The following is a 22,930-nucleotide window of genomic DNA, read 5'->3' as shown; positions in this document are numbered from 1 at the left end:
AGGGCAAGCTTCCCATAAAAGAGGCACACAAAGTTGTATCAGACCGAAAAAGTTTTAATACAATTTCCTCAATTTTCCTTTATCATACAGTATGTAGATCATATAGGACACAGAAACGATGATTCATTAACATAAAAATATATAAAACAATCTCAAGCAGATTAAATGATTATTGGGGTTCAATATTTTACTAAATTGTCTTCCCAGTTTAATGCTGACGATTGGCTACAGGTTGTTAATGATGGACGAAAGAGTATCCTGTTTTTTTTTGCAGAACCTTACTTTGAGGAGTAGAGAGGCAATCATGGCACTAAAAGAAAACAAATCCTTGACTCTGTTACTACAGTCATGCACTTTATGCACAGTTATGTACATTCCATTGCTTTGATGGTAATTCATTTTCTTAAAGTGCTAGGTAGTTTCCTTGAGACAATATGTGATTGGTTAAAAAAAGATTAAGGCATGTTATTAAATTTAAACTAATGTGCAATTCATCATTTATTTTCAGTTTCCTGTACATGTATTAATTTTGTGCAAAGGCAGATGCCATGGTTAAGACCAAGTGTTATCAGTCCCTGTCAGTAGATGATGGATACATTCAAATAATATAACAATTCATCGCTTTGCTCTAAATTAGAGGGGCATATTCCCTCCTTGAGCTTCTGTACAACAGTAGATACCTCCTGTATTTGGCATTTACAGTCTTGACACAAACCCTTGGCACCATATTTTATTTACAAGTTGAAAGGTTTTTGATGGCCACTATATTCAGGAAATGCTTGAAGCCCCATTCTGCATATTTCATTTAAGGTCCATACAAAGGCAGTCAAAGTGCACAATGGAGCAATAGTAGCAAGGCATCTCTCAGCAACCAGCAACAGAACAATCGCTCCTAAAAGGAGTAAAAAATACAGTATGTTTAAAATGAAACTACATAACAAATCTACTTTATGTAATACATTTACATTTCACACATTATTTGCTAGAGGGGCTTATTTGCAAGAACTCACACTACCCCACTGAGCTATTCATAACCAAAACAGTGGCATCATGAGTATCAAGCAGTACAAACTGTACTCATGTACAATGAGGACATCTTTAGCCACTGTGCACGGATGATGGTGATTGAGAAAATGTTTCAGAGTTAATGTCCCACTTCCTGTTTTTGTCTGCTGTCACTTTATTGACTGTTTAGTTCCTGACAGCATTGCCAGAAAGTTTAAATCATTCCCTCATTATTATTGCAGCCTATTCATCTGTATTGCATTGTGACTCAGAGGCAAATTAGTCCTTTTAAATAAATGGCTTCACTCCTACAGTAATTCACAGTACAGCCAAATGTCAAAAACATCAAAGGCTTTATACTGAATGCTATTGCATTGCTGTTCTCTAACACGTAGCGTGTTACAGGTAATTCACAGGCTTTAAAGGCTCTAATGTGCTTGTTATAAACACCACTGTCACAATTCTGTTGCTGGTGAAATGAGAAAAAAATCATTAAAAAAAAGGAAACTAATGTTTGCGGATCTTGTATGTGAAGGTAAAGAAAGCACATAATAACAATACAGTAGTTGCTAACCACTCTATTGGCAATTATGATAGAAACAAAGCAAAAACAAAACACAAATGGAGAGCAAAAAATATTCCTTTATGTCTTATTATTTAGCAAACAATCTCTGTCTGATTTTTTTTTTTATTATCACGTCCTCCCTGTTACTCACCAGACTGTGGTTAAGCCTCACTGTCATGCTGACTAAAACGTTTCTTAGTCTTTAGCTCTTTCAGCCAAGCCGGAGAGGAAACAGCCCTGATTGACACACAGAATCACAGTTCAGATGGTGTTGTAATTAAAACGCTTAGCAATTTAAAAAACAAAATAAATTCTTATCATTTCTATTACATAAATGTTTTCCAAGTGTACTGTCATGCTATGTTCATACCCTCCATCTGGGCTGCCTAAGGGCGGCAGGACCAGTGCAGCCCCTGCAAGACGAGCAGCAGGACGAGGAGAGCGGGGTAGTTTTACCAGAGATTGTTCTACTTCCTCATGTTGATTCTCCTTTTCTCTTTGCTTGACTTCTTCTGCTACATCTCCTCCTCCAGCTCCCCCTCCAACTGTTCTCCTTTTTAATTGAGCCTTAGGGAGTCAAATACACTTTACTGAATTAAATGTCCCCTATTTATGTCATTACATATATGGTAAAAGCTAGAAATCCTTATAATTTAACTTACAATCAGGGCTGCAGGACTCAGACCGGGAATCATGGGGACTCTCTGAGAAGTAGGAGGAGGAGAACAGACTATCTTTGATTTTGGCTGCTCCTCCTCAGAGTCTGAATCCCTGTGCTTGGTAAATATCTCAGTTTCATCTAAAAAGAGTAAAGAGTCAGAGCATGGAGTAAATCAGCCTTTCCAGACTCCTTTCCCCCTGGAGCCCTAGTATTTGGTGGAGATATATCTTGTTTACTATAAATTAAAAGAATCACTGAGTTCTAGCCCTCCATGTCGATTAGATAAGATTACTGATGACTTAATAACCTGTGGAGTCATGGACCCTCCAGTTTGGGCTTTTCGTCTGCGCTAACCGGAGCGAGCGGGATGGACGGCTTCGACTTCGCCTCCTGCCTAGAACTGCCTTGGATCTCTGTGCACTCGTGTCAAGGAGAGGTGTGGGGCTCTGAGACACAGACAGAAAAATACACAAGAATAGAATACGCTGTATTACCTAGCGTGTACCACTGCAGCACCACACTACAGGGGGGTAGATATGCAAAGTAACAAGCAAAGCACATGTTAATGTTTCTGACAGATGCCCCATGAACCAACAGACACCATTCACAAAGAGGAGCATTTAGAAACAAATAGTCACTAACTTCAGGGAATGGCACAAATTCTGGTTCTCTGTGAAAATCCATGGTATCATCATCTTGAGTGGAGAATTCAGGAACTGGCTCAGAGATTGCCTTTGGACTAAAGAGAAAGAAAATTATTTTGAATCAAATGTGAGCACAAATTGGCAAGAGATCGCAAAAGTGTATTATTGAGATGTTTTCAGTTTATTTTCCCAGTAATTTTCTTCAGCAAGTTTCACTACTCTGGGCTTGTGTGTTGTGTTTCTATGGACCACAAGAGGGCAGAGGGAGCTCAACACACAATAATAAATGTAATATTTAAATATGCAGCTGCACTTGATTCGTTTTATGATTCAAACTCTGAAAGGTCTAAATTGCATGATTTATTAGGTTATTTTTTCCATCCTTGCAAAGTTAAATGAGATGTGCATATAAGTAATAAAAGAAAATGAAAATCTGTAACAAAATACACGAGGTTACAGTATTATTGGTTACACTACACCCTGTACTGATAACACAAAGAGATACATTTGGCCATCCAATCTTCACCTCTAGGCTACTTACTTTGAATAAGACTGAAATGCCAGATAGCTATAGGGCCTCTTTTTTTCAGGTGTGCTCAGTTTGAATCTCATCACCAAGCCACACCTTCAGCACAAGTTACAAAGAAGGACTATTAAACCCGTCGAATCGTGTTCCTCTTTATCAGGGTAGATCAAGGAAATGAACCACTTCTGTAGTCTGCAATTCAGGGGGTTTTGTATTTTGTTACAGTGCATCCTTTCTCTTACCTGTTAGTTTCAGACATGTGTTCACAAATCCCATTCTGCTGATCAGGCTCACTGTCTATTAAAGCATCAGTGTCTTTGTCTTCACTGTTAATGCAATAACTGTTAACCTGTACCTGTGAGAAAGAAAGACAGAAGTTAGATTAAACTGGTATGTGAGGAAGAAAGAACTGAAATACCAAGGAAACATTTTATACTGTGTGATATAATTTGGCAAACATGATCATATAAAATCAAATCATGTAGATCCCTCTTTGTTTTGTAAATCTACATATCAGAACTTCACTTTGTGCAGCTAAGGACTGTGAGCTGAGCCAAGCTCACTAACTACAGAGGGAAAGAGGACTCAGGACCAACCAAGCATGCATCTTTTAATGAGCCGGTCACAGAGGTTGGTTAGTTCTCAATGAACATCCCGAGCATGTGTACGCACACGCACTGCCATACACACATAAGGGTGTATGCACAGACACACCGGACAAACTAATGCTGCTACGCAGACGTTCTGGAATGCATGTGGTGCACACACAGATACAGGCAGCACAAACAAAAGCAACTACTGTGCACCTCCTCACAGATATTCCTTTAAGCTCTCTTCTCATGTCATCAAGAGGCACATCCCATTTGTTGTGTTCTGATAGTGTCACCTGGATACAAAACAACACTGAGCACCTATGGTGTGATGATTTCATACACACCTCGTCTATCATTCAGGACTTACGAAACAGCGTCATTTGCACACTGCCTGTTAACTGGCAACATCACAGCATTATTGAATAGGCTTCTAGTGAACTGCATACTCACATACTGGCTCAGGGTTTTTGAATGGCGTGAGCTGCAGCATATCATGTGACTGACACCTCCATGGGTTTGTTCAGTGCTACTCCACAAAGTTTCTGGAGAATCAAAAACGAAGCTATAATAAACTATGTCAACATTCTTAACATCTGTTTGGCAGCGTTACAAGTATGCAACACTGGATGAGACAATGAGGCAAGAATGTCACATTCTGATTTGACTCTTTTGAAACTGAGGCATCCTGTTTTATTCCTTACTGTATGTATTCTACCAAAGATACCTGAACATTTAGGACAAATAACTCCAAATGCAAACATATATCCCTCAGCACTGCACCAAACCTGAGACTTTGTAAATGGAACAGTACAGTGTGTTCCTGTAGGGGCAGGGATGTACAAGTCAAAACAGAGTACACCTCATTAAAATTCACCTCCATCTAATTTTTTATTGCGGTCAGTGGAATGTGTTAATATATAAGAGAGTTTGTTTATGATCAAGTGAAGAGGAGTGACACAACTAACAATTACAACCACTGCATTACATAAGTTGTAATAGACTAACATAACAGCTGAAGACTCAATAAAATACCTCTAGTTCTGAAAAGTAGTGGATTGTTAAATTAAGTATGAAAACAGCTTGCAGGATATTTTCTCGTTTTGGTCTTTGTCTCTCCTGTACACCAACGTATAAAGCAAGACACAAACACATACATTCACACTTACAAGCAGGCTACAACAACAGCTAAAACCGATTCATAATATATATGTCCTAAATACAAGTGAATAAACAGTCTGAGAAGTTTCCTTAAGATGTATTAGCACATGATAAGACTGACAGCGAGAGAATAAAAAAAATACTTTAGAGAATCTGCTGATTTTGGCAATCCTAGTCTAAAGGATGTCAAAGGTACTTGCATTGACTTGCTTCTGGATCTTGAATAGGTTTTTCCTCTAATCTGAAATGTTTCTTCAGAACTAAAGTAGAACCTTTGAAATAAATATGATTTGTAGGATTTCACGTCTCCACAAACAAATGCACAAAATAATATTTCTTTGTGTAACTACCAATGATTGCGCTTAATACTAATAATAATATATAATAAAACTATATACAATAAAAAAAAATATACTAAGAATTTTAAGGATTTGTGCTGAATTAATCCTATTAATTATGAGGAATATATTATAATAAAATAATAGTATAATAAACATTTTCCTGTGCAAAGTAATCTTACATATTTATAAGCTAATATAACGGGCAAAATTACAAAATAAAATAATAATGTCAGTGACCATGACTCAACTAAACTTTGAACAAAAGGCAGATGCAGATAAAGAAGTCACAGACATAAACAGCCATGGTTGTCAAACTGTATCATGTTTTGTTAAGCTCCTCTGCTTTATCTCCGACACACAGAGACAGGGAAAAGGCATCTATGTGCCCTGATAAAACACTACTTCCGGACATCTCTATCAGATAATTGCTGCTATCCTGCAAAAGACTGCCACTGCACTTGCTTTTAACATTTGCACAGCCATCTGTTAAAACATAAGCATAGAAATATTATGCTAAATGGCATGGGACACCTGGAATAAATTGAGTGTTTGTGTGTAAACTAAACCAGTAAAGGTGGGAGATGTAAGATGTTAACTTTATTTTGTTGCCGTGTACCATAAGTTGTGCAATGACAATAAAGTTGAATCTAGTCTAATCTAATCTTAAAGGATGACGTTTTGGGATATAGAAACATGTCATCCAAGTTAAACAGTCTGTCTGGCTGATGTTATTTTTATTGTATTTTGGCAACAAAGGTGGTCTTCAGCACAGGTGAATCAGCAAATCCAAGTTGCAGACTGATGAACATTGTTGGTTTCAGTGTCCGTACGGAAATTGTTGAAAATAGAGTTGATTGAAAAGATTAACAAATGATACTTTCATTAAAAAATATCTATAATTTTATAAAAATGTAATCTTAGTGCAGCTTTCAATCTAATGATTCTCACTAGTGATGCTCACACTATGGAAACTCTGTTCATTAGATTTCGTTAGGTTTGACCTGGATATTACAAGTTCCGAACATTTCATAGCATTCATTACATTTACTGAGTAACCATATCAGCTCTTACAGAGCAGGCTTCAGTGGTTCTCCTCTCTAGAGTCTGCCGACTTGTGTTGGAGAAGCCACGCAGGGATCTCCTGCTGCGTCTGGCGAAGCTACGAAGTGGTGACATGGCTCTCTGAAACCTTCCTCCTCCATTTCCACTTTCCTCTTCTTCTTTATCTCCATCTTCTTCCGTCGGCTTCTCTTCTGTGTTGCCCCACACCAGCTCCAGGGCTCCTTGCAATGAGCGTCGTACTCTGCTCACCCAACCAGCTACTTGGAGCTGGGTGGCCGACAGTTTTCCTCCCAGGTACTGCATGGTTGAAAAGTTCACACAGCTGGTGATCCTGGTGCCTGGGTCACCATGGGAACTGAGCCAGCAGACAAACCGTGGCAATTATATAGTTTTGCTTTTTAAAGATGAAGAATAGGTGAGTGGGTGAGTCAGAAAGCTGGCTCTGTGTTCTGGCTTTCAATTGTCCTTTTCAGAAAAACTGTATAAATTGTCATTTATACAAAAAAGATTTCTGACATAAAAAAACAGATAAAATCCATCTTTCATTTGAGCAGGATCCAGTTTCTTTCACCATATTTTCATGGTTCCGGTAACACAAACTTCCTTGAAAAGTCTATTATTTGTCAGTAAAGAAGTAAATAGTCTGATCAGCCATGTATTTGCCCTGTGACAACACTTTCCCTGTGCAGCTTAACTGTGATGATTGGTACATCCTATACAGCTGAGTCCAGAAAAAAAGTATTTCCCATCCCCACATTAATTACCCATTGAAAATGTCCTTTTGTCAAAACTTTGGAAGTTAAAGAATTTGCATAGCAGCCACTAGTCCGACAGAGAACAATTTTTCCCAGTTACCTCTTTCCGTGTGAACTCTGTTTCTCGCTTTTGCTGAGACTTGTTCTGCCACAGTAATCTACATCCAGTCCACAAAGCAAGTCCATTTTCCCTCAAAAAAAAATAAAATAAAGGAGTGTGGGAAATATCTGCCACTCCAAGCATCCAAAGCCAGGTACAGACAGTAGATAACCCCTCTATCTCCTCTAGACCTGAGTGATTTCAGGGAATGAAAGCCTAGGTCTGTGCTTGGATATGGAAAATCCCCAGGGAAGTAAGGTGCAGAAGGCTAGGCCAAGGTGCTTTCTGTACCTCCCTCCACTGCTTCTGCCCCGCAGATGAATGCAGGTAATGAATGAACCATGTCTTTGTGACAGGAGAGGGCAGACAAAACAGCTGAAAACAGGAAGACCTTTGAGAAAGTTGGGGAAAGATGGAGCAACAGGGAGGACTAGAGAAGAAACAGACATCCTCTTTCTGTGTGTGTGTGTTTGTGTGTGTGTGTGTGTTTGTGTCAGAAAGTGTGTGTAGAGGGGTGATGTGCTCCCTCTAAAACAGAGTGGAGAGATTGAGCAGAGAGATAGAAGAAAGCGAAGAGACAGGGCACCATGTATGGACTTGCTGACATGCTGCCCTGTTGGACAGCCAAATGAGGATATGATGACCACATAGCAACTAGATCCTCCGTCCATCCGTCTGTCTGTCTTAGATTGAATGAGGAAGCATGCCTGGCTCCAGAACTTGTGCTTGCAGAGAAAACATTTTCCTCATTCTGCTTGGTGACATTTTCTCTGGCACACATTAGTCTCTGCTGGTTGCCTTGCTGGTTTTATAGCACCGTAAGGTGCTTAACATAACACAAATGTGCTGGTTTCTGTGGTGCACAAAAATAAGGAAGTACAGTTGCTAAGAGCAGCAGTGCCACTTGGTGGTTAAAACGAGGATGTACTCACACACTCAAAGCTCCGGTACAAATGGCTTCGGGAGGCAGGTAATGGTTTTGCACACTGCCCCTTACAGTAGCACTTTGGTGATGTAGGCTATAGTTTGTTTGCCAAAGTGTTCACAATGCAAAGAGGAGCACAATAGCACAAAGATCTGAAAACACTCACCCAATTTAGGGCTCTGGGGTTCAATGAGGCTTCAATATTTTTATTAAATTTGCAAAAATGGTGCATGTTCAAACAGGTGGTGCGCTGATTTGTCTCAACTGGCATAGATGCTGTTCAATCAAATCAAATGCACACTGATCAGGCAACTACTACTCTTTGCAGGGTATTAACACATGATAGTTACACACTGTTTGATCTGTTTTAAATTGTATGTGGGCTTTTATGTGTGTGTGTGTGTTTGTGTTTCTCTATTGACAGTCAGCCAGCAGCATCAGCTGACTATTACAGTCCGTCAGGTTTGTCGTCTAACCCCTAGAATCAGACTAGCTAAATACTTATGACAACTCTGTATGCAAAGACTCACCCAAAGATGTTGGAAATAACCCATCCAAGATGCCCACGTGAAATAATCCATCCTTCTTTTAGCCACACGCTTCTACCTTGTCTTTTTCTTTTGCATCGCCTTTTTCTTGACAGTTGTGGAGCAGATGCAGAGGAAGTCTTAAGCATTACTTCCTGTTACATTCTCTTCCTGTCATAACCTCACTTCTACATACAGTACACCACACAGACTGCTGCAGATGCCTGGAAGAGTTAGATCCGATAAAAAACTTGGACTGATTGGGATAAAAGCACTGGATTGGGTCCTACCCTGGCACAAAACTGTAAAATTGTTGGCCTTATCATGCCGGACATATCATCATCAGACATATATAATATGATAATGCGTACTGAATTTAATTAGAATTTCTGTCACATTTTCCAACTCAACACTTAACTCTGTTATGTCTCTCACATACTCTAACATACTGGCTCTTTTTACAATATTGAGATCTTTATGTGACTGTTACTACTGTTTCTTTCCTCAACAAGCTTCATCAAATTTTACCCTCAGTGGGAAGACAAAATTGTACAACCCCTGTTGTGTGTAAAAACACACTCCGAAACAGACCTTTTATGCAAATTTCCCCTGAGGATAATGTCAGCTTTTTACTCAAGTGACCTAATGAATCAGAAACCGAGTGCAAACATGTTACAAGTCTAGCTGAGCTGCTAATGATAATCAATCACTGTAGGGATGTCGCAACAATATTTTATTTCTGTGCACCCAGCCCTCTCCAGCTAGGTGATGTTTCCTCTTCCACAATCCTAAGCATTTCCCTCCGTATTGAAATTCTGCAAATTTTCTGTGATCCCTTCTCTGTGAAATAGTCACTTCTGACCGCTGGTAGCCACAACATGGTACGACTTAATCTCACTGGGAAATTTGGGAGATTTCAACCATCACTTGTTTCTCTCAAAACATGCAAAAATACAAAATGCATTTCAAGTCATATTTGGCAGGAACAAACCAAGGTAGCCGGGATGACAGTAGGTGAAGAGCGAAGTGACTCTGAGAAGTCCCACAAATGCAAATACAATCCAAACACATTCGGAGCAAATCTTTTTGTCTCAAAAGCACAGACTGTAAAAATACTCCAGCTGTTGAATCTGCAAACTAAACATTGGCTTCCAAGTTAACTCAGTTTTAAAGCTAATAAAAGAAAAGAGCTGAACAATAAACCTAAATGCAACAAAGTATTCTTACACCACAGCACGAAAGGAAGGAACTATAGGGAAACATAAAATTAGTGACTTATAGTATAATCACATTCTGTGAGAAATTTGTTGAAGTGTGTTTATCAAAGACAGGCAGTAGTAGCAGGTAAGGTACACTGTAATGTACATATAAGGAGGCCAATGTTGTAATAAGACCAGCTAAAAAAACTGAACCATTAATTCAAGAAATAAGTTGTCATCAGGGGCAAATACTGTAATACTACTGACACATGGTGATTATGCATGATTCATTACTCAATGTCACACCTTCAGCAACAAAACCCATATACTGCGTTTCGACTTGATCAGGCTTCAGCAAGAAGGACGAGATATTTTTCCTCGTTCTACAGGAATGGCATTGTGTTAGTGCAGGTGAGGTGTGTGTGGCTGTCAGGTGATGATTCAGTAAAAATACCCACATTTACATGTACACGCCTGTCTCTGTTCTTTTAACCTTGCCGTGTCTGTCTCATTGAATAACCTGGCCTTCCACATGCAGCTGTTCACAACAACAAAATCCGTCAAACAGGGAGACAGCAAGTGGCTTCCAGCTGAATGAGACGAAACTTAGTACTTACCTCCTGTTTGTCCTCATCTTCTGTGTCATCTTCCTGTGGAGAAACCTCAGCATCACTTTCACTCTCACTATCCTCTTTCTCCTTCTGTATGTCCATGAAGATGAGCTGTTCTTCCTCGGGCCTCTCCTCCACCTCCTCCTCTACTTCCTCCTCCTCTTCTTCCTCCGAGCTCTCTGTTGCTGGTGTAGGCTCTGGGCTGTCTGGTTTTGCCACTTGATCTGGTGCCTTGTTTTCGAGAGGACGAAAATTCAGAAGAACAAGCCCCTCCACCTCCTCTTTAACCTGGGGTTCAGCTCGCCAAGTCTGAACAGGACGAGTTTCTACTTTAGCCTGTGAACCCCATCTCCTTGGTTTGACAGAAAAATCATCAAAATCCACCTCGATCTGGGCTTTTCTTACAGAAAAGTCATCATAAACAACTTCAATTTGACTCTCTGTGGGCTCATCAGCATTTTTTAATGGGGAATGTAGCATGTCTGACTTCTGAGCCACATCCTTAGAGTCTAAGCTGGTTACATTTGACTCCACCATCACTCTCTCCTGCAGGTTAAACAATGTCAGTTGTTTCTCTTGCTCTTTCTCCATCCTTAGCTTTTCTTCCAGTTCTTTTGCTCGCTGGTTTTCCACTTCCTCTATTTTTCGCTTCAACTCCTCCAATCTTTGTTTCTCTATCTGTCTCCTCTTTTCCTCTTCCCTTCTCTCCTCTTCTCTCCGTTGTTGTATTTGCTTCATTCTCTCCATCTCTTCCAGTTTTTCCTGCTTCATTCTCCTCTCAAGCTCTGTTCTTTTTCTTCCCTCCTCCTCCTCCTGTCTCTGTCTTGCAATCCTCTCTTCCTCTTCCAGCCTCCTCTGCCTCTCCCTCTCTCTTTCCTCAGCCTCCTTTCTTAATCTTTCTTTCTCCGTCTCCTCTTGCCTGAATGTCTCCTCTGTCTCTTTTGCCTTCTCTCTGTCCTCTTCTTTCGGTCCCTGCCACATCAGCACCAACTCCTTTTTTCTCTCCAAATGTACGTCCTTCTCTCTTAGTGTCCCCTCATGTTCATGAACGGGTCTCTCCTCCACTTCTCTCAGCCTCTGCCCTTCTCTTTCCTCCCTCAGTCTCTCTTCTTGGTCTTTTTTAAGTCGCTTCTCTATCTGCTTCGCCCTCTCTTTTTCCTCCTCTCTCTGTCTCTGTCGCATCAACTCCATCTGTCTTTCCCTTTCTATCTCCTCTAACAGTTTCCTTTTATTTTCCTCCTCTTTTAACCTTTCTCTTTCCTTTTCCTCCTGCTTTTGTCTCTCTATTTCCTCCTCCTTCAATTTCCTTAGTCTCTCCTTCTCCCTCTCCTCTTCATCTTTTTTAAGTCGCTCCTCTATCTGCTTCGCCCTCTCTTTTTCCTCCTCTCTCTGTCTCTGTCGCATCAACTCCACCTGTCTTTCCCTTTCTACCTCTTCTAGCTGTTTCCTTTTATTTTCCTCCTCTTTTAACCTTTCTCTTTCCCTTTCCTCCTGCTTTTGTCTCTCTAATTCCTCCTCCTTCAATTTCCTTAGTCTCTCCCTCTCCCTCTCCTCTTCATCTTTTTTAAGTCGCTCCTCTATCTGCTTCGCCCTCTCTTTTTCCTCCTCTCTCTGTCTCTGTCGCATGAACTCCATCTGTCTTTCCCTTTCTACCTCTTCTAGCTGTTTCCTTTTATTTTCCTCCTCTTTTAACCTTTCTCTTTCCTTTTCCTGCTTTTGTCTCTCTATTTCCTCCTCCTTCAATTTCCTTAGTCTCTCCTTCTCCCTCTCCTCTTCATCTTTTTTAAGTCGCTCCTCTATCTGCTTCGCCCTCTCTTTTTCATCCTCTCTCTGTCTCTGTCGCATCAACTCCACCTGTCTTTCCCTTTCTATCTCTTCTAGCTGTTTCCTTTTATTTTCCTCCTCTTTTAACTTTTCTCTTTCCTTTTCCTCCTGCTTTTGTCTCTCTATTTCCTCCTCCTTCAACCTTCTTAGTTTTTCCTTCTCTCTTCGTTTTTCCTCTTCCACAATCCTAAGTGTTTCCCTTCGTATAGCATTTTCTTTCTCCTTTTCTTCTTCGTCTTGTTTTTTAGACGCCTCCTCTAACTTAAGTCTTGCCAGTTTGTTTTCTTCAGCTGTCATACTTTTTTCAGGTTCCAAATGTTTTGGTTTTTCCTCTTCTTGCTTTTGGATCGTTTCCTCTTTTTCCTGCAGAATTCCTACACTTCTGTATGTGGGCACTTTCTCCTCACCTTTGTCCTCAGGATCCTCGTCTTCTGAACTGGAGTCTGTTGGTGAGCCCAGGATGAGTGGAGGGCCACCATCATCTGTTTCTACAATACCAAAGCGAACAGAGCGACGTTTGACATTGTCCCTCTTTAGAGGCTGCTGAGGGGTTTCACTAGAAGCTGACTTGTCCTCATCTGTAGCAGTTTGGGCTGTAGATGAGCTGTAATTTGGCAGCTGAACCTCAACATCTGTTGATTTGTTCTGCTCATGCTGCTTCTCAGTTGAGGTTCCTAATGGTTTTTCTACAGCATCTTGAGAGCCTTTCACTGGGGTCTCTGTGGACTGTTTAGTTTGTGAGACCTCTGAAGATGGAGTCGGAATCGATGGTGTCCCAATTGTAGTAAGTTCGGCAGGTGTCAGTTTGGGTGCTTTCTCAGCAGTTGGAGAAGTCACAGACTCAAAGCTGTGGATCGGGAGAGCAGTAGGTCAGGGTGAGAAATTTGAGTTTATTGATCCTGTTTACTTTAAAATAATATTCCACAGGTCAGTGGCAATGCTTAGGCATGTAATGTTATCAAACGCATCTAATCATAATCACGTCATACTTTAACATTTCTGGAAATAGCTAATTACATTTCTTTCTAACAGTTCCATGAGCTCATTAATGTCACTCATGCTATGTGAACTAAACATGAGCCTGTATGAGACTGGAAACAACTAGCCTGGCCAATCCAATTTTTATTTGAGTCAGTATTAAAGAATAATCAGTTTTAATTTACAGTGCATAAAAATAAGATGTCCAAACATTGAATTGTAACCCTAACTATGTAATAATAGCTGGGTTAAAGATGTCAATATAGTCTATTTTGTAGATAATGTAGATAATGTAAGACATTATTTTGTAATATCTTAAGTATTAATCCACAATGCAGAAAAGGCAAAAAATTGAATGAGAATGTGTGACTATTAGAAAAAGAAAACAACAACAACAACAAAACAAACAAACCTTAAATTACGTGCCAACTATGAAATTCACTTTGTTACACATTTTCTTTCATTTATGTCTAGTTGTTATTAAATATGAACAGTGCAGATGAACAGAAGGTCACCCACCTCCTAGAGCGAGTCCGGATAGGAAGCTGGGGTTTCAGAGGCTCAGAACTTGTTTCCATACACCAGTTTTTAATTCGTTCCTTGACACCTTGGGAAACTGTTACAATTTCTGGCTCCTCTTTTTTCGTCATGACCTCTGGCCTTGAAGATGAGTCAAACAGCAGACTGATTCTGCGTTTTATACTGCCTCCTTCACTGTAGTCCTTCAGTTCCCCGTCATCACTCTCTTTGTTTGATGGCTCTGGTGTTGTCTGGCACCGTTCAGGAGCAGAGGATGCTGGCTTGTTTACATTATCCTTATTCTTGGTTGTAGAGACGATTACTGAGGGCTTCGGAGGCACGGACTGACCACCTGACTCAAACTTTGATGTAAGCTCCACGGACAGACGCTTTTTGGTGCTGCCCCAGCGATTTGTCGGTTTAGCTGTAGGGGAACTCTCACGCCCTGATTCTTCAGGCTTTTGGAGGACAGAAGGTTTGTCTCCCTTGTTTTTTGCATCTTTCTGTTCTGTGTTACTCACAGTAACTTCTGGTGCTTTGTTATTTGTTTGAATTACATCTTCTTTTGGGACTGGCTCGGGTTTGGGTGTTTCTTTGGATGCAGTGCTTTGAAGGGCTGGAACAGATTTTCCTGGAGCTACACTAGAGTTGACAGTATCCTCTTTGTTTTGACTTCCTTTGGTTGTGTTTGGTTTATCTTTACTGTGCACACTTACAGAGCTGGGTTTGGAAACATGGGTGGTGGTTTGTTGAGGAGCTTTCTGAGCAGGGGGGTTCAGAGTTTCTTTGGGGACACCAGTGCCCTCAGCTTTTCTAGAGTGGTTGGAGGCTTGCTTAGATGCTGCAGTGACCGTCTTTGGAGCATGAATGGAGTGAATTATGTTGTTCTTCTGCAGAGAGAAGGGCTTAGGAGCAAGGCGAGGTTTAGGGCCCAGAGCAGGCTTGGGTTTTTCAGTGCCTCTAGTCTGAGATGTCTTAATGGAGCTCTCCATAACTGGGTCACTGAAGGAAGAAAGGAGAGCAGGTGTTTACATAGAGCAATCTACACATCAACATTGAAAATACATTATCGCTCTCAGTGGAGACACAGCAAACTGGTGTGACAAAGAAGACCAAATACGCCACGCCAATCTAGATTTCTAAACTAATCAATCACACAGATCCCCTGAAGACCAGAAAATAAGATTAATGAAGTGTTTTGGGGTTTTTTGCAATAAAAATGACCACTTTTTATCTAATAATTAAGCCTTAAACTGTCACTGTTCCTTGGTTTTCAAACCTGGGGACTAACTAATGTTGCATGTAGCTTCTCGGGGTGAAAAAGGTATAAAGACTGCGCTACTTAGGTCCTAAAATAGAAACAGGTATGAAGTGGGATAGAACATTTGTATAAATTTGACCATAAAATAGTATGGTGATCTTTAGTTCTGATATTTTAAAAACCACACTTTATAGGAAAAAAAGCACTAAAATAGGATTCGAAACAGGCAGGGACTGAAGCAGGCCCTATGAGTCATCACAAACATCCAAAATATCCTCTCCACTGAATGACACAATCACAACAACTGAACTACAGCCACTGACAGATAATTAAGTTGCCACATTAACATTTTAATCAGCCCTGACAACGCTGAGGAGATAATACAATGGCCAGCACTTACCCACTATGTCAAAAAAATAAACTGTAATGTTTCACACGAAATTCCACCGCCATTATATGCAGCGTGTCATCTGGTTTGACCTGTAAGACTTTTGCACAAACCGGTAACTCCACGCCCCACAGTTTGATAGTGTGAAACACTTGCTGTCACTCTCATGTTATAAATCTACAGCTGCTTTTGGTTCCACACAACTGTGCCCCAAGAGGTTTTTACATGTCATATAGTTATGTGCTGTTTTGCCTGTAATGGTGCATTGGGTCAAACACACAACACCTCAGGGTGTGCATGCTATTGTGTAATAGGATCAGATTGTGCTCCTAATGCTGTGTTACACCACCCAGTGAGTTTAAATACTGTGTCCAGCTATTTGCGCCTTTCCTCTTCTTCCCCCTTACAGTTGAACTCCTAAAAAAATCAAAGACTGTCTTGCAGATAAAGCTTCAGCTGATGGATGATTCATCTTGCTTATTCAGACCACATTCTGCAGGATCCGGGGAAAACCATTCTGCAGCAGCACTTTGCTTGTAAGCTTTTGAGTTTCTTTATCTTTTTTATTTGCCTTCAGTCTGTTAACCTGCCAAGGCTAATGTTACACTAGAACACTTTTTCGTTTTAATGTCCACCGCATTATTATGCCTATTTAAGACATTAATGCTGGGGAGAAGACCACAAGTGTGTGATAATCTACGTGTTAGTGGGTCAAACATCGCGACAGTACAGAATTCATTGACATGTAGTACATATTAAATGTGAAGTTCACATTACACCAGAACATATGTTTCATTAAGGCTTGTTAATAGGTTACTAATAAACGCGTCAACAATGAACTCCCTGTCGTTGAACCATTAGTGTGTGGCTCCTCTGAGACTGAACAAAGGAAACTGGGATAAAAGTGCGTAACTTTATTTCAGGATAGGCTTTAAGTCCTGTGAACAGATTCGTGTATGCAGGATGCAACGTTATTCAGAATATCAACTTAAGTTACACTGCGTGGAAAAATAATAAAGTCTGTGCACCTGCACTGAACATCAGCTTTATTAACTTTCCCACCACCACAGAAAATTTGCTACAATTTATGAACCGCATAAAATGCTATACATATATATTTCTTTTACCTTTTCTTTTTTCCTGGTCATACAGGTAGAGAAAGGAAGCGGGAAGAAGTTACAGAAGAGAACTATCCCTCCGTTTTCCGCGATAGTGTCGCCTGCTGAGCTGTTGTGTGGGTTTTTTTTTTTTCAAATCATTCACATCAACAAGACGTCAGGCTGCTTTACACCCAGCAGACACTCCCTCCGCACCCTGCAGGCTGAGCCACGCTGCTCCAGGATCAAGTCACACTCAGGGAGAAACCGGACGACCGGAAGTGTAGGCTCGCTTGATGTCAAAATAAAACCCGCTATGTAACGGGCGGCAGCCCCCAAAAACAAAATAAACAAAAACAAAAACAAACAAACAAACAAAAAACGGAATTTTCGAGTTATCTAAAGTAGACAAAAGCCGCGTGAAGCGGTTTACCGCAACTTTAGCTGGAAGTATATTTTCTTACTGAGAGCACCAGCTAAGAAAACACGATGAACAGTGAAATCTGTTAATGTTGATGAAATTATGTTTTCTTTATTGTACTATTTTTGTACATTGGCTGTAAAATGTGCTGTGATTGCAGAGGTAGTAACACATGCACACTGATTTTTACCTTGCTTGTGTTGCATGCTTAGCTCTTGAGACGTACTATTACTGCTACCATCACGATTTGAAACTCTCCGCACGACTTTACAATTTTAGATAAACACAGAAATTATTATGGATGTGTGCTTCAGAGATGTGTTACTCTCCTATATTTTTAGGAAAACACCAAACGCCCTGTCAGTAGAGTAGATGCCTTACTTTTGACCATTCAAACCGGATCTGTTATGTAAATTCGTGGTGACTCGACCATTGTGCGCAGTTCAATCGACTGGATAAACAGGTTCTGAATGACACCAAAAGCCACTTTACCCAGAGTGAAAAGGAATGGGATACGTGCAGCTCTTTAGAGATTGTTATAGCTAGTGGGGCTTCTTCACAGCAGGAAGTACCCATTATACCTTCAGTGCTATACCGTCCTCATTTGCATGACACCTGGGCCTTTACCACATTCATTTGCGTGGCCTGCAGTAGGCTGCATCAGAGAGCAACACACACAAGTAGGGTGTGAATTGATCTAACATTCAGTTAATTTGAGGAGTAGATTCATTAAACAGTGTGTGGACTAGATTATTTCAAATCACAATCTGTTTTCAAAACTCAGAATATGGGCCTATTAAAACCAGCCAGGAATAAAGACTTTGTGACCAATTATTAATGATGGAGACTGTGTTGCTTAGGATCAACTGTGAGAAAAGATATTTCCTTTAGGCAATATTGTTATATATCGTGTTTTACTTTCAGAGGCAACATTGAACAAATTTCACACATAATTTCATAAATTACATGGCCCAAGCTTTGAAGATGAAGATGTGAAGATGTTTATGTACTTTTACTCAAGTATTGAGTTTGGGTAGCCTACATTTCTGACTATAATAAAATGTTTGCCATCTTTCATGCATAATGACATTTTTTCATTTTCCTACTTTTGTAGTCTGCATTTGCATCACTTTTACAGATGAAGGACTATAGGCTTGTCAATTGTTGCAGCCTACAATTACATGTAATTTCATAGTAAATGCTACGTCCCTCATTAATGCATTCATTATTCTAAAGACACTGGCAAAAACAACAATACTACTTCTACTTCTTTTATTATTATTTGAAACTTTACAGAGAATAATGGTCAAGTGAAAACGCTGTGTCTGGCGCCCCCCGGTGGTCGTTTCTACGAACCTCCTCACATCCTCCCGTGCTCACCGGACAAGTTGTCATGGCAACTGTTTAGCAAGCGCTTGACCGCTCACCGAAGGTTCTCTCGACATTCGACATCCACGCCGCCATCTTCTTCTTTTGGCTTTTAGGAGGAAAACCGAGATTCCTCTTCAGACAGGTAGGACCCGAAGAGAGCCAAAGATGAGCCGAACCAAAGCCCGCAACGACGCGCCTGTTGCTGATAACGTCTCCGGGCACGCCGCTGCGGCTCCTCCGCGGGCGGCCAAGACTGGCGGAGGAGTTCTGAAGAGGCTCAAGTCTCGGCGGAGCCAGTTGGAAACCAGGCCCGTCACGGAGGAAGACCTGCGGACACAGACTGGACCCATCACACCGGAGGATGTGTTAGGACTGAGTGTGGCTACGCGAGGTATGTGTGTCTCTCTGTTGGCCTTGGTTGGGCTACTTTAACGCATTGTACTGCTACATGTAGAACACATCTTAACATACGTGTAAAACCAACGACGCCATATGTGGTGTTTTGACTGTATGAAGGGATAGTGACGTCATAAACAAATGTAGGACGTCATTAAACAAAATGTTACTCGCTGACCTGAAGCAATTGTATAAACACTGGAAATGGGGTGCACTGGTGAACTTAGTTGGTATTATAGCTCCAAACACTTTCAAATGTCTGAAACAAATGACCTCAAAGCAAAACGGTATAAATATAATATTGTAAGTGAATATGCTTATGCCAAAAAAGCCTTTTGTATTTGATTGGAAAACACTGATGTGACGTCACAGGCAAACTATCATAAAACCCTTTAATTAAGTCTCAATGAAACAATGACAGAATAGCAGTGTTTTAGCCCACATTTGCAGCTGCTGAGTCCACATACAAAATGTGGAAGGAAATTAAAAAGTATAAAATAAAATGCTGAATCCTCTTTTTATGAGAGAAGAGCAATTTTTATGACACCTTTAAATTTTGAAGTCATAAATGTATTTTATTTTTTATACCAGTGTTGGCATAATTTGTGTTCTTTCCTGTATAACTCTGACACAGTTATTAGAAAGCGTTGCCTTATTATGTTAGGATGTATATTTACAGTAGGCATATTGTATATGCTGTCTGAGAGTTAACAGAGCCAAGCACAACATGCCACATTTATGTAGGAGTAAATAGCCTGTGTGGCCTTCAGCAGTGTACACAATACAGTGGCCCGAAAATCTAATTCGTGTCAACTCTCTATCATTGTTGTAGGCTACCTCTGTAAACCTGAGGACAATATTTATAACATTGACTTTGTGCGCTTTAAGATCAGAGACCTGGAGACTGGTACTGTCCTGTTTGAGATTGCCAAACCCCCAAATACAGGTACTGTGCGCTAACTCAGTGTCTGTGTGGTTTTATTTTAATGCATATCTTCCTATGCACATGCATCTGTTGACTGTGAAGCATGTGCCCTGGAGCACTTAAAAATTATAAAATTGATCTTGCTGGCAGCTTGTTTTTGTCTTTAGCTTATTCTGATTAAAAGTCTAAATCTTTTTCCATTATGTAAAATATCTTGTTCCTATGTTGTGGCTACCAGAGGATGATGAGGAGAACAGAGAGGCAGATGCCAGCGCGGGCCGATTTGTACGCTACCAGTTCACTCCAGCCTTTCTGCGACTGAGGACTGTGGGAGCTACGTGAGTGACTCACGCATCACTAACACACACCTTACAGAAGCACACTCACTTGTTCCACACAACTGCAGCATTGTCTTGTGTCACCTACACTCACTGGCAGAGAACCTGAGCGCTGACCGTGATAACATTCTAATTACACAAGAACAGACCTGCTATGTCTCCTTGTTATTTAATCAGGGTGGAATTCACAGTTGGAAACCGGCCTCTAAACAACTTCCGCATGATTGAAAGACACTATTTCCGTGAACAGCTGCTGAAGAGCTTTGACTTTGACTTTGGTTTCTGCATCCCAAACAGCCGTAATACCTGCGAGCACATCTATGAGTTTCCTCAGCTGTCTGAGAGCCTGGGTAAGTCCCGTTTTCAAAAACCTTTAAAATGTTCAATATTCAGTCTGAATTTTGTTTTACATAATTTTGCATCTTGCAAACAGTAAAAGAACAGATTAGCAGTTCTTTGTTAAGGATATTGTAAGATCTTCTCTGTTTCCTAAACAACAGATTTGTGCTGTATGCTGGGCTATTTTATGAAACATATTGTTCTATATTATGAATAGATACATATTTATGATGTCTTTTTATGGGACAGAATATCACCATGTGTTTTTGGGGCATAATGGGCTGTGTATACACCAGTCAGGGTGCCCAGCAAAAGCACTTAGAAGGGGCACACAAGAATCAAAAAAGTGTTTTTAAACACTTTTTGACATTTTTTGTTACTTATAATAATAAAAAACATGTAGTTGCTGACTGTAGATTAAACATTATGTTGGTGAAAATTCTTTGTTTTTGCCACTTCAAGCTAAGCTTTTGCACTCAGTTGTACATATTACTTAATAATTCTAGATAATACTTAAAAGGCTCACACAAAAAACGATATGATAATATCTTTGGTCTTTCTAATATTTTCTAATGCATTATGTTCCTCATTAACATGTTCTTTTGAGATGTTATTGTTATAATGGAGTAAAATTAGTTTGGTTCTTATTGCATGAATAATAAAAACAATCATTGTTGCCTTTGCTGAAGTGCATATGCTGTCCCTTTTGCAGTCCGTCAGATGGTGGAGTGCCCTTGTGAGACCCGATCAGACAGCTTCTATTTTGTCGAAAACAGACTGGTCATGCACAACAAGGCAGACTATGCCTATAACGGAGGGCAGTGATATCTGCCTGCTAGCATGCACACATAAACTCAGATTTATGGATATACATATACACACATGCATGCACACCTTATTCTCTTATACATGTACAAGCAGCTACAGACACATGTGAGGTTCCTCTTGACTTTGTAAAGGTGAATTGCCATCATTTTCACGGGTTTGTATTTTATATTGCAGGAGGCCAAATCTCTTCTCTGACATATAATCAGGGAACTGTTTTTAGAAAGGTGATAAAGAGATGTTAAAATTTTTAAATTAACTTTTAATAACAGACAGGTCTTTTTTAAAATCAGAAGAGGATTTATAACTCTAGTGCCCATGTGATGTTTGTATCAAACAGACCAAGTGGGTATTAGAGATTTAGTTAGCATCATCATAGAAAATTTAAAAGTGTCCTACCACCCACTCAACACACACATTCACACTAATTTGCATACACACACTGAATCCCTATGTGACACACATAGTGTGTACTCAGTGTTTGTCAGAAGCAGCTGTTCTCAGAGCTACCGCCTCCACAATCTACTCCAGACAATGTCGGGGGAGAAAGGAAGCCATCCACAAAAACACTCCTGTCAAACACACATGGTTACTCCTGTGGTTCCACTACCCATCTCCCTCTCCCATGTTGCCCTCATAAACACATAAGCACATTAAAAATAGTACCATGTAAGAGTTTGAAGTCTCTGAGCTATTGATATTGAGTTTTGTTTTGGCTATTTTCTCTGATTGATATCAACCAAAGTAAACGCATTTACAGAAGCACATTTTAACTAGAAAATGCTCATCAGCTCAAACAGGGGCAGATGTGATCAGATATTTAGTGAGGATGATAGAAAAAAAATGGAAACATATTTATAAATGATCATGGCTTCTACATGGATAAAAATGATCCGACTTCCTTACTGTAGAGGCACATTTTTCCTTTTCTGTCTTACTTTAATTAGCTGTATTTTTAAAATACTTTCTTATTACATACATCTTAAAAAATTGAATGATCTTTTTCCTGGATAGTGTGCCTCCTCTTTGTAATGTGCAAACTTTGTTGTTCAGGGTTAGAGGTGGTGTTTGTAAATCTCTCTCTCTCCCTTATCCCTCATCCCTCTCCCTCTCTCTCTCTTTATATGTATATATATATATATATATATATATATATATATATATATATATATATATATATATATATATATATATATATATATATATATATATAGCTTGTAAAAAGTGATATATGAAAATAAATGTACATTTTTATTACATGATGTGTCATGTTTGATTCCCAAAGATGAGTACAGTTGAAGGAATAATAAGTACCACAAATGGACACTAGGGGGAGTTATACCTATTCTAAGTCATAAAAGAGTGCAACTGGTTTTGGGTTTAGTTTCATGTTAGATTGTGGAAGCGATCACAGCATCAGTATTACATTATACTTTGAATGCTTATATTCATAACATGCATCTGCTTAAAACTGACTAAATTACTGAAGATTAAGTCATGATGGGATCCTTATATTCTTCTATGCCTATAATTGCAGAGGGGACACACTGATAATATCATTTTAATTCCCCATCAT

The 22,930-nt window shown here is 39.9% G+C and overlaps 2 protein-coding genes across 4 annotated transcripts; one reads left to right on the top strand and one right to left on the bottom strand.

Moving 5' to 3' along the window:
• Positions 1-33: 33 nt before the first annotated feature.
• On the bottom strand, positions 34-16,926 carry LOC137127333 (trichohyalin-like). Its single transcript, XM_067504192.1, has 10 exons — positions 16,770-16,926; positions 13,994-14,995; positions 10,679-13,343; positions 3,644-3,756; positions 2,874-2,970; positions 2,539-2,677; positions 2,233-2,369; positions 1,941-2,137; positions 1,722-1,807; positions 34-892 (listed from the first exon to the last, which is right to left on the bottom strand). Exons 2-9 carry the CDS (start codon positions 14,983-14,985, stop codon positions 1,732-1,734), a joined length of 4,416 nt encoding a protein of 1,471 aa, XP_067360293.1. The 5' UTR covers positions 14,986-14,995; positions 16,770-16,926; the 3' UTR covers positions 34-892; positions 1,722-1,731.
• LOC137127335 (protein unc-119 homolog B-like) lies at positions 15,979-22,123 on the top strand. 3 transcript variants are annotated; one of them, XM_067504197.1, is made up of 6 exons: positions 15,979-16,178; positions 18,457-18,922; positions 19,760-19,873; positions 20,091-20,190; positions 20,488-20,540; positions 21,242-22,123. In XM_067504197.1, exons 2-6 carry the CDS (start codon positions 18,697-18,699, stop codon positions 21,352-21,354), a joined length of 606 nt encoding a protein of 201 aa, XP_067360298.1. In that variant the 5' UTR covers positions 15,979-16,178; positions 18,457-18,696; the 3' UTR covers positions 21,355-22,123. The 3 variants fall into 3 exon arrangements, with proteins under 3 accessions (XP_067360298.1, XP_067360297.1, XP_067360296.1); XM_067504195.1 differs by having other exon boundaries at positions 15,999-16,178; positions 20,368-20,540; XM_067504196.1 differs by lacking the exon at positions 19,760-19,873 and having other exon boundaries at positions 15,997-16,178; positions 20,368-20,540.
• Positions 22,124-22,930: the final 807 nt, after the last annotated feature.

This window comes from Channa argus, chromosome 5, assembly GCF_033026475.1.
Source record: "Channa argus isolate prfri chromosome 5, Channa argus male v1.0, whole genome shotgun sequence".
Lineage (NCBI taxonomy): Eukaryota > Metazoa > Chordata > Actinopteri > Anabantiformes > Channidae > Channa > Channa argus.
The sequence above is the reverse complement of the archived record's forward strand: the minus strand, read 5'-3'. Positions and strand labels throughout refer to the sequence as shown.

Bases quoted from the DNA above. Each gene is read 5' to 3' on its own strand.
- LOC137127335 (XM_067504195.1), top strand. From the start codon at position 18,697: ATGAGCCGAACCAAAGCCCGCAACGACGCGCCTGTTGCTGATAACGTC. The intron at 18,923-19,759 runs GTATGTGTGTCT...TCATTGTTGTAG, and splicing joins ACTGAGTGTGGCTACGCGAG to GCTACCTCTGTAAACCTGAG. The intron at 19,874-20,090 runs GTACTGTGCGCT...TGTGGCTACCAG, and splicing joins TGCCAAACCCCCAAATACAG to AGGATGATGAGGAGAACAGA.
- LOC137127333 (XM_067504192.1), bottom strand. From the start codon at position 14,985: ATGGAGAGCTCCATTAAGACATCTCAGACTAGAGGCACTGAAAAACCC. The intron at 3,757-10,678 runs GTAAGTACTAAG...TCTTTCTCACAG, and splicing joins AAGATGAGGACAAACAGGAG to GTACAGGTTAACAGTTATTG. The intron at 2,370-2,538 runs GTTATTAAGTCA...TACTCTTTTTAG, and splicing joins GAGGGTCCATGACTCCACAG to ATGAAACTGAGATATTTACC.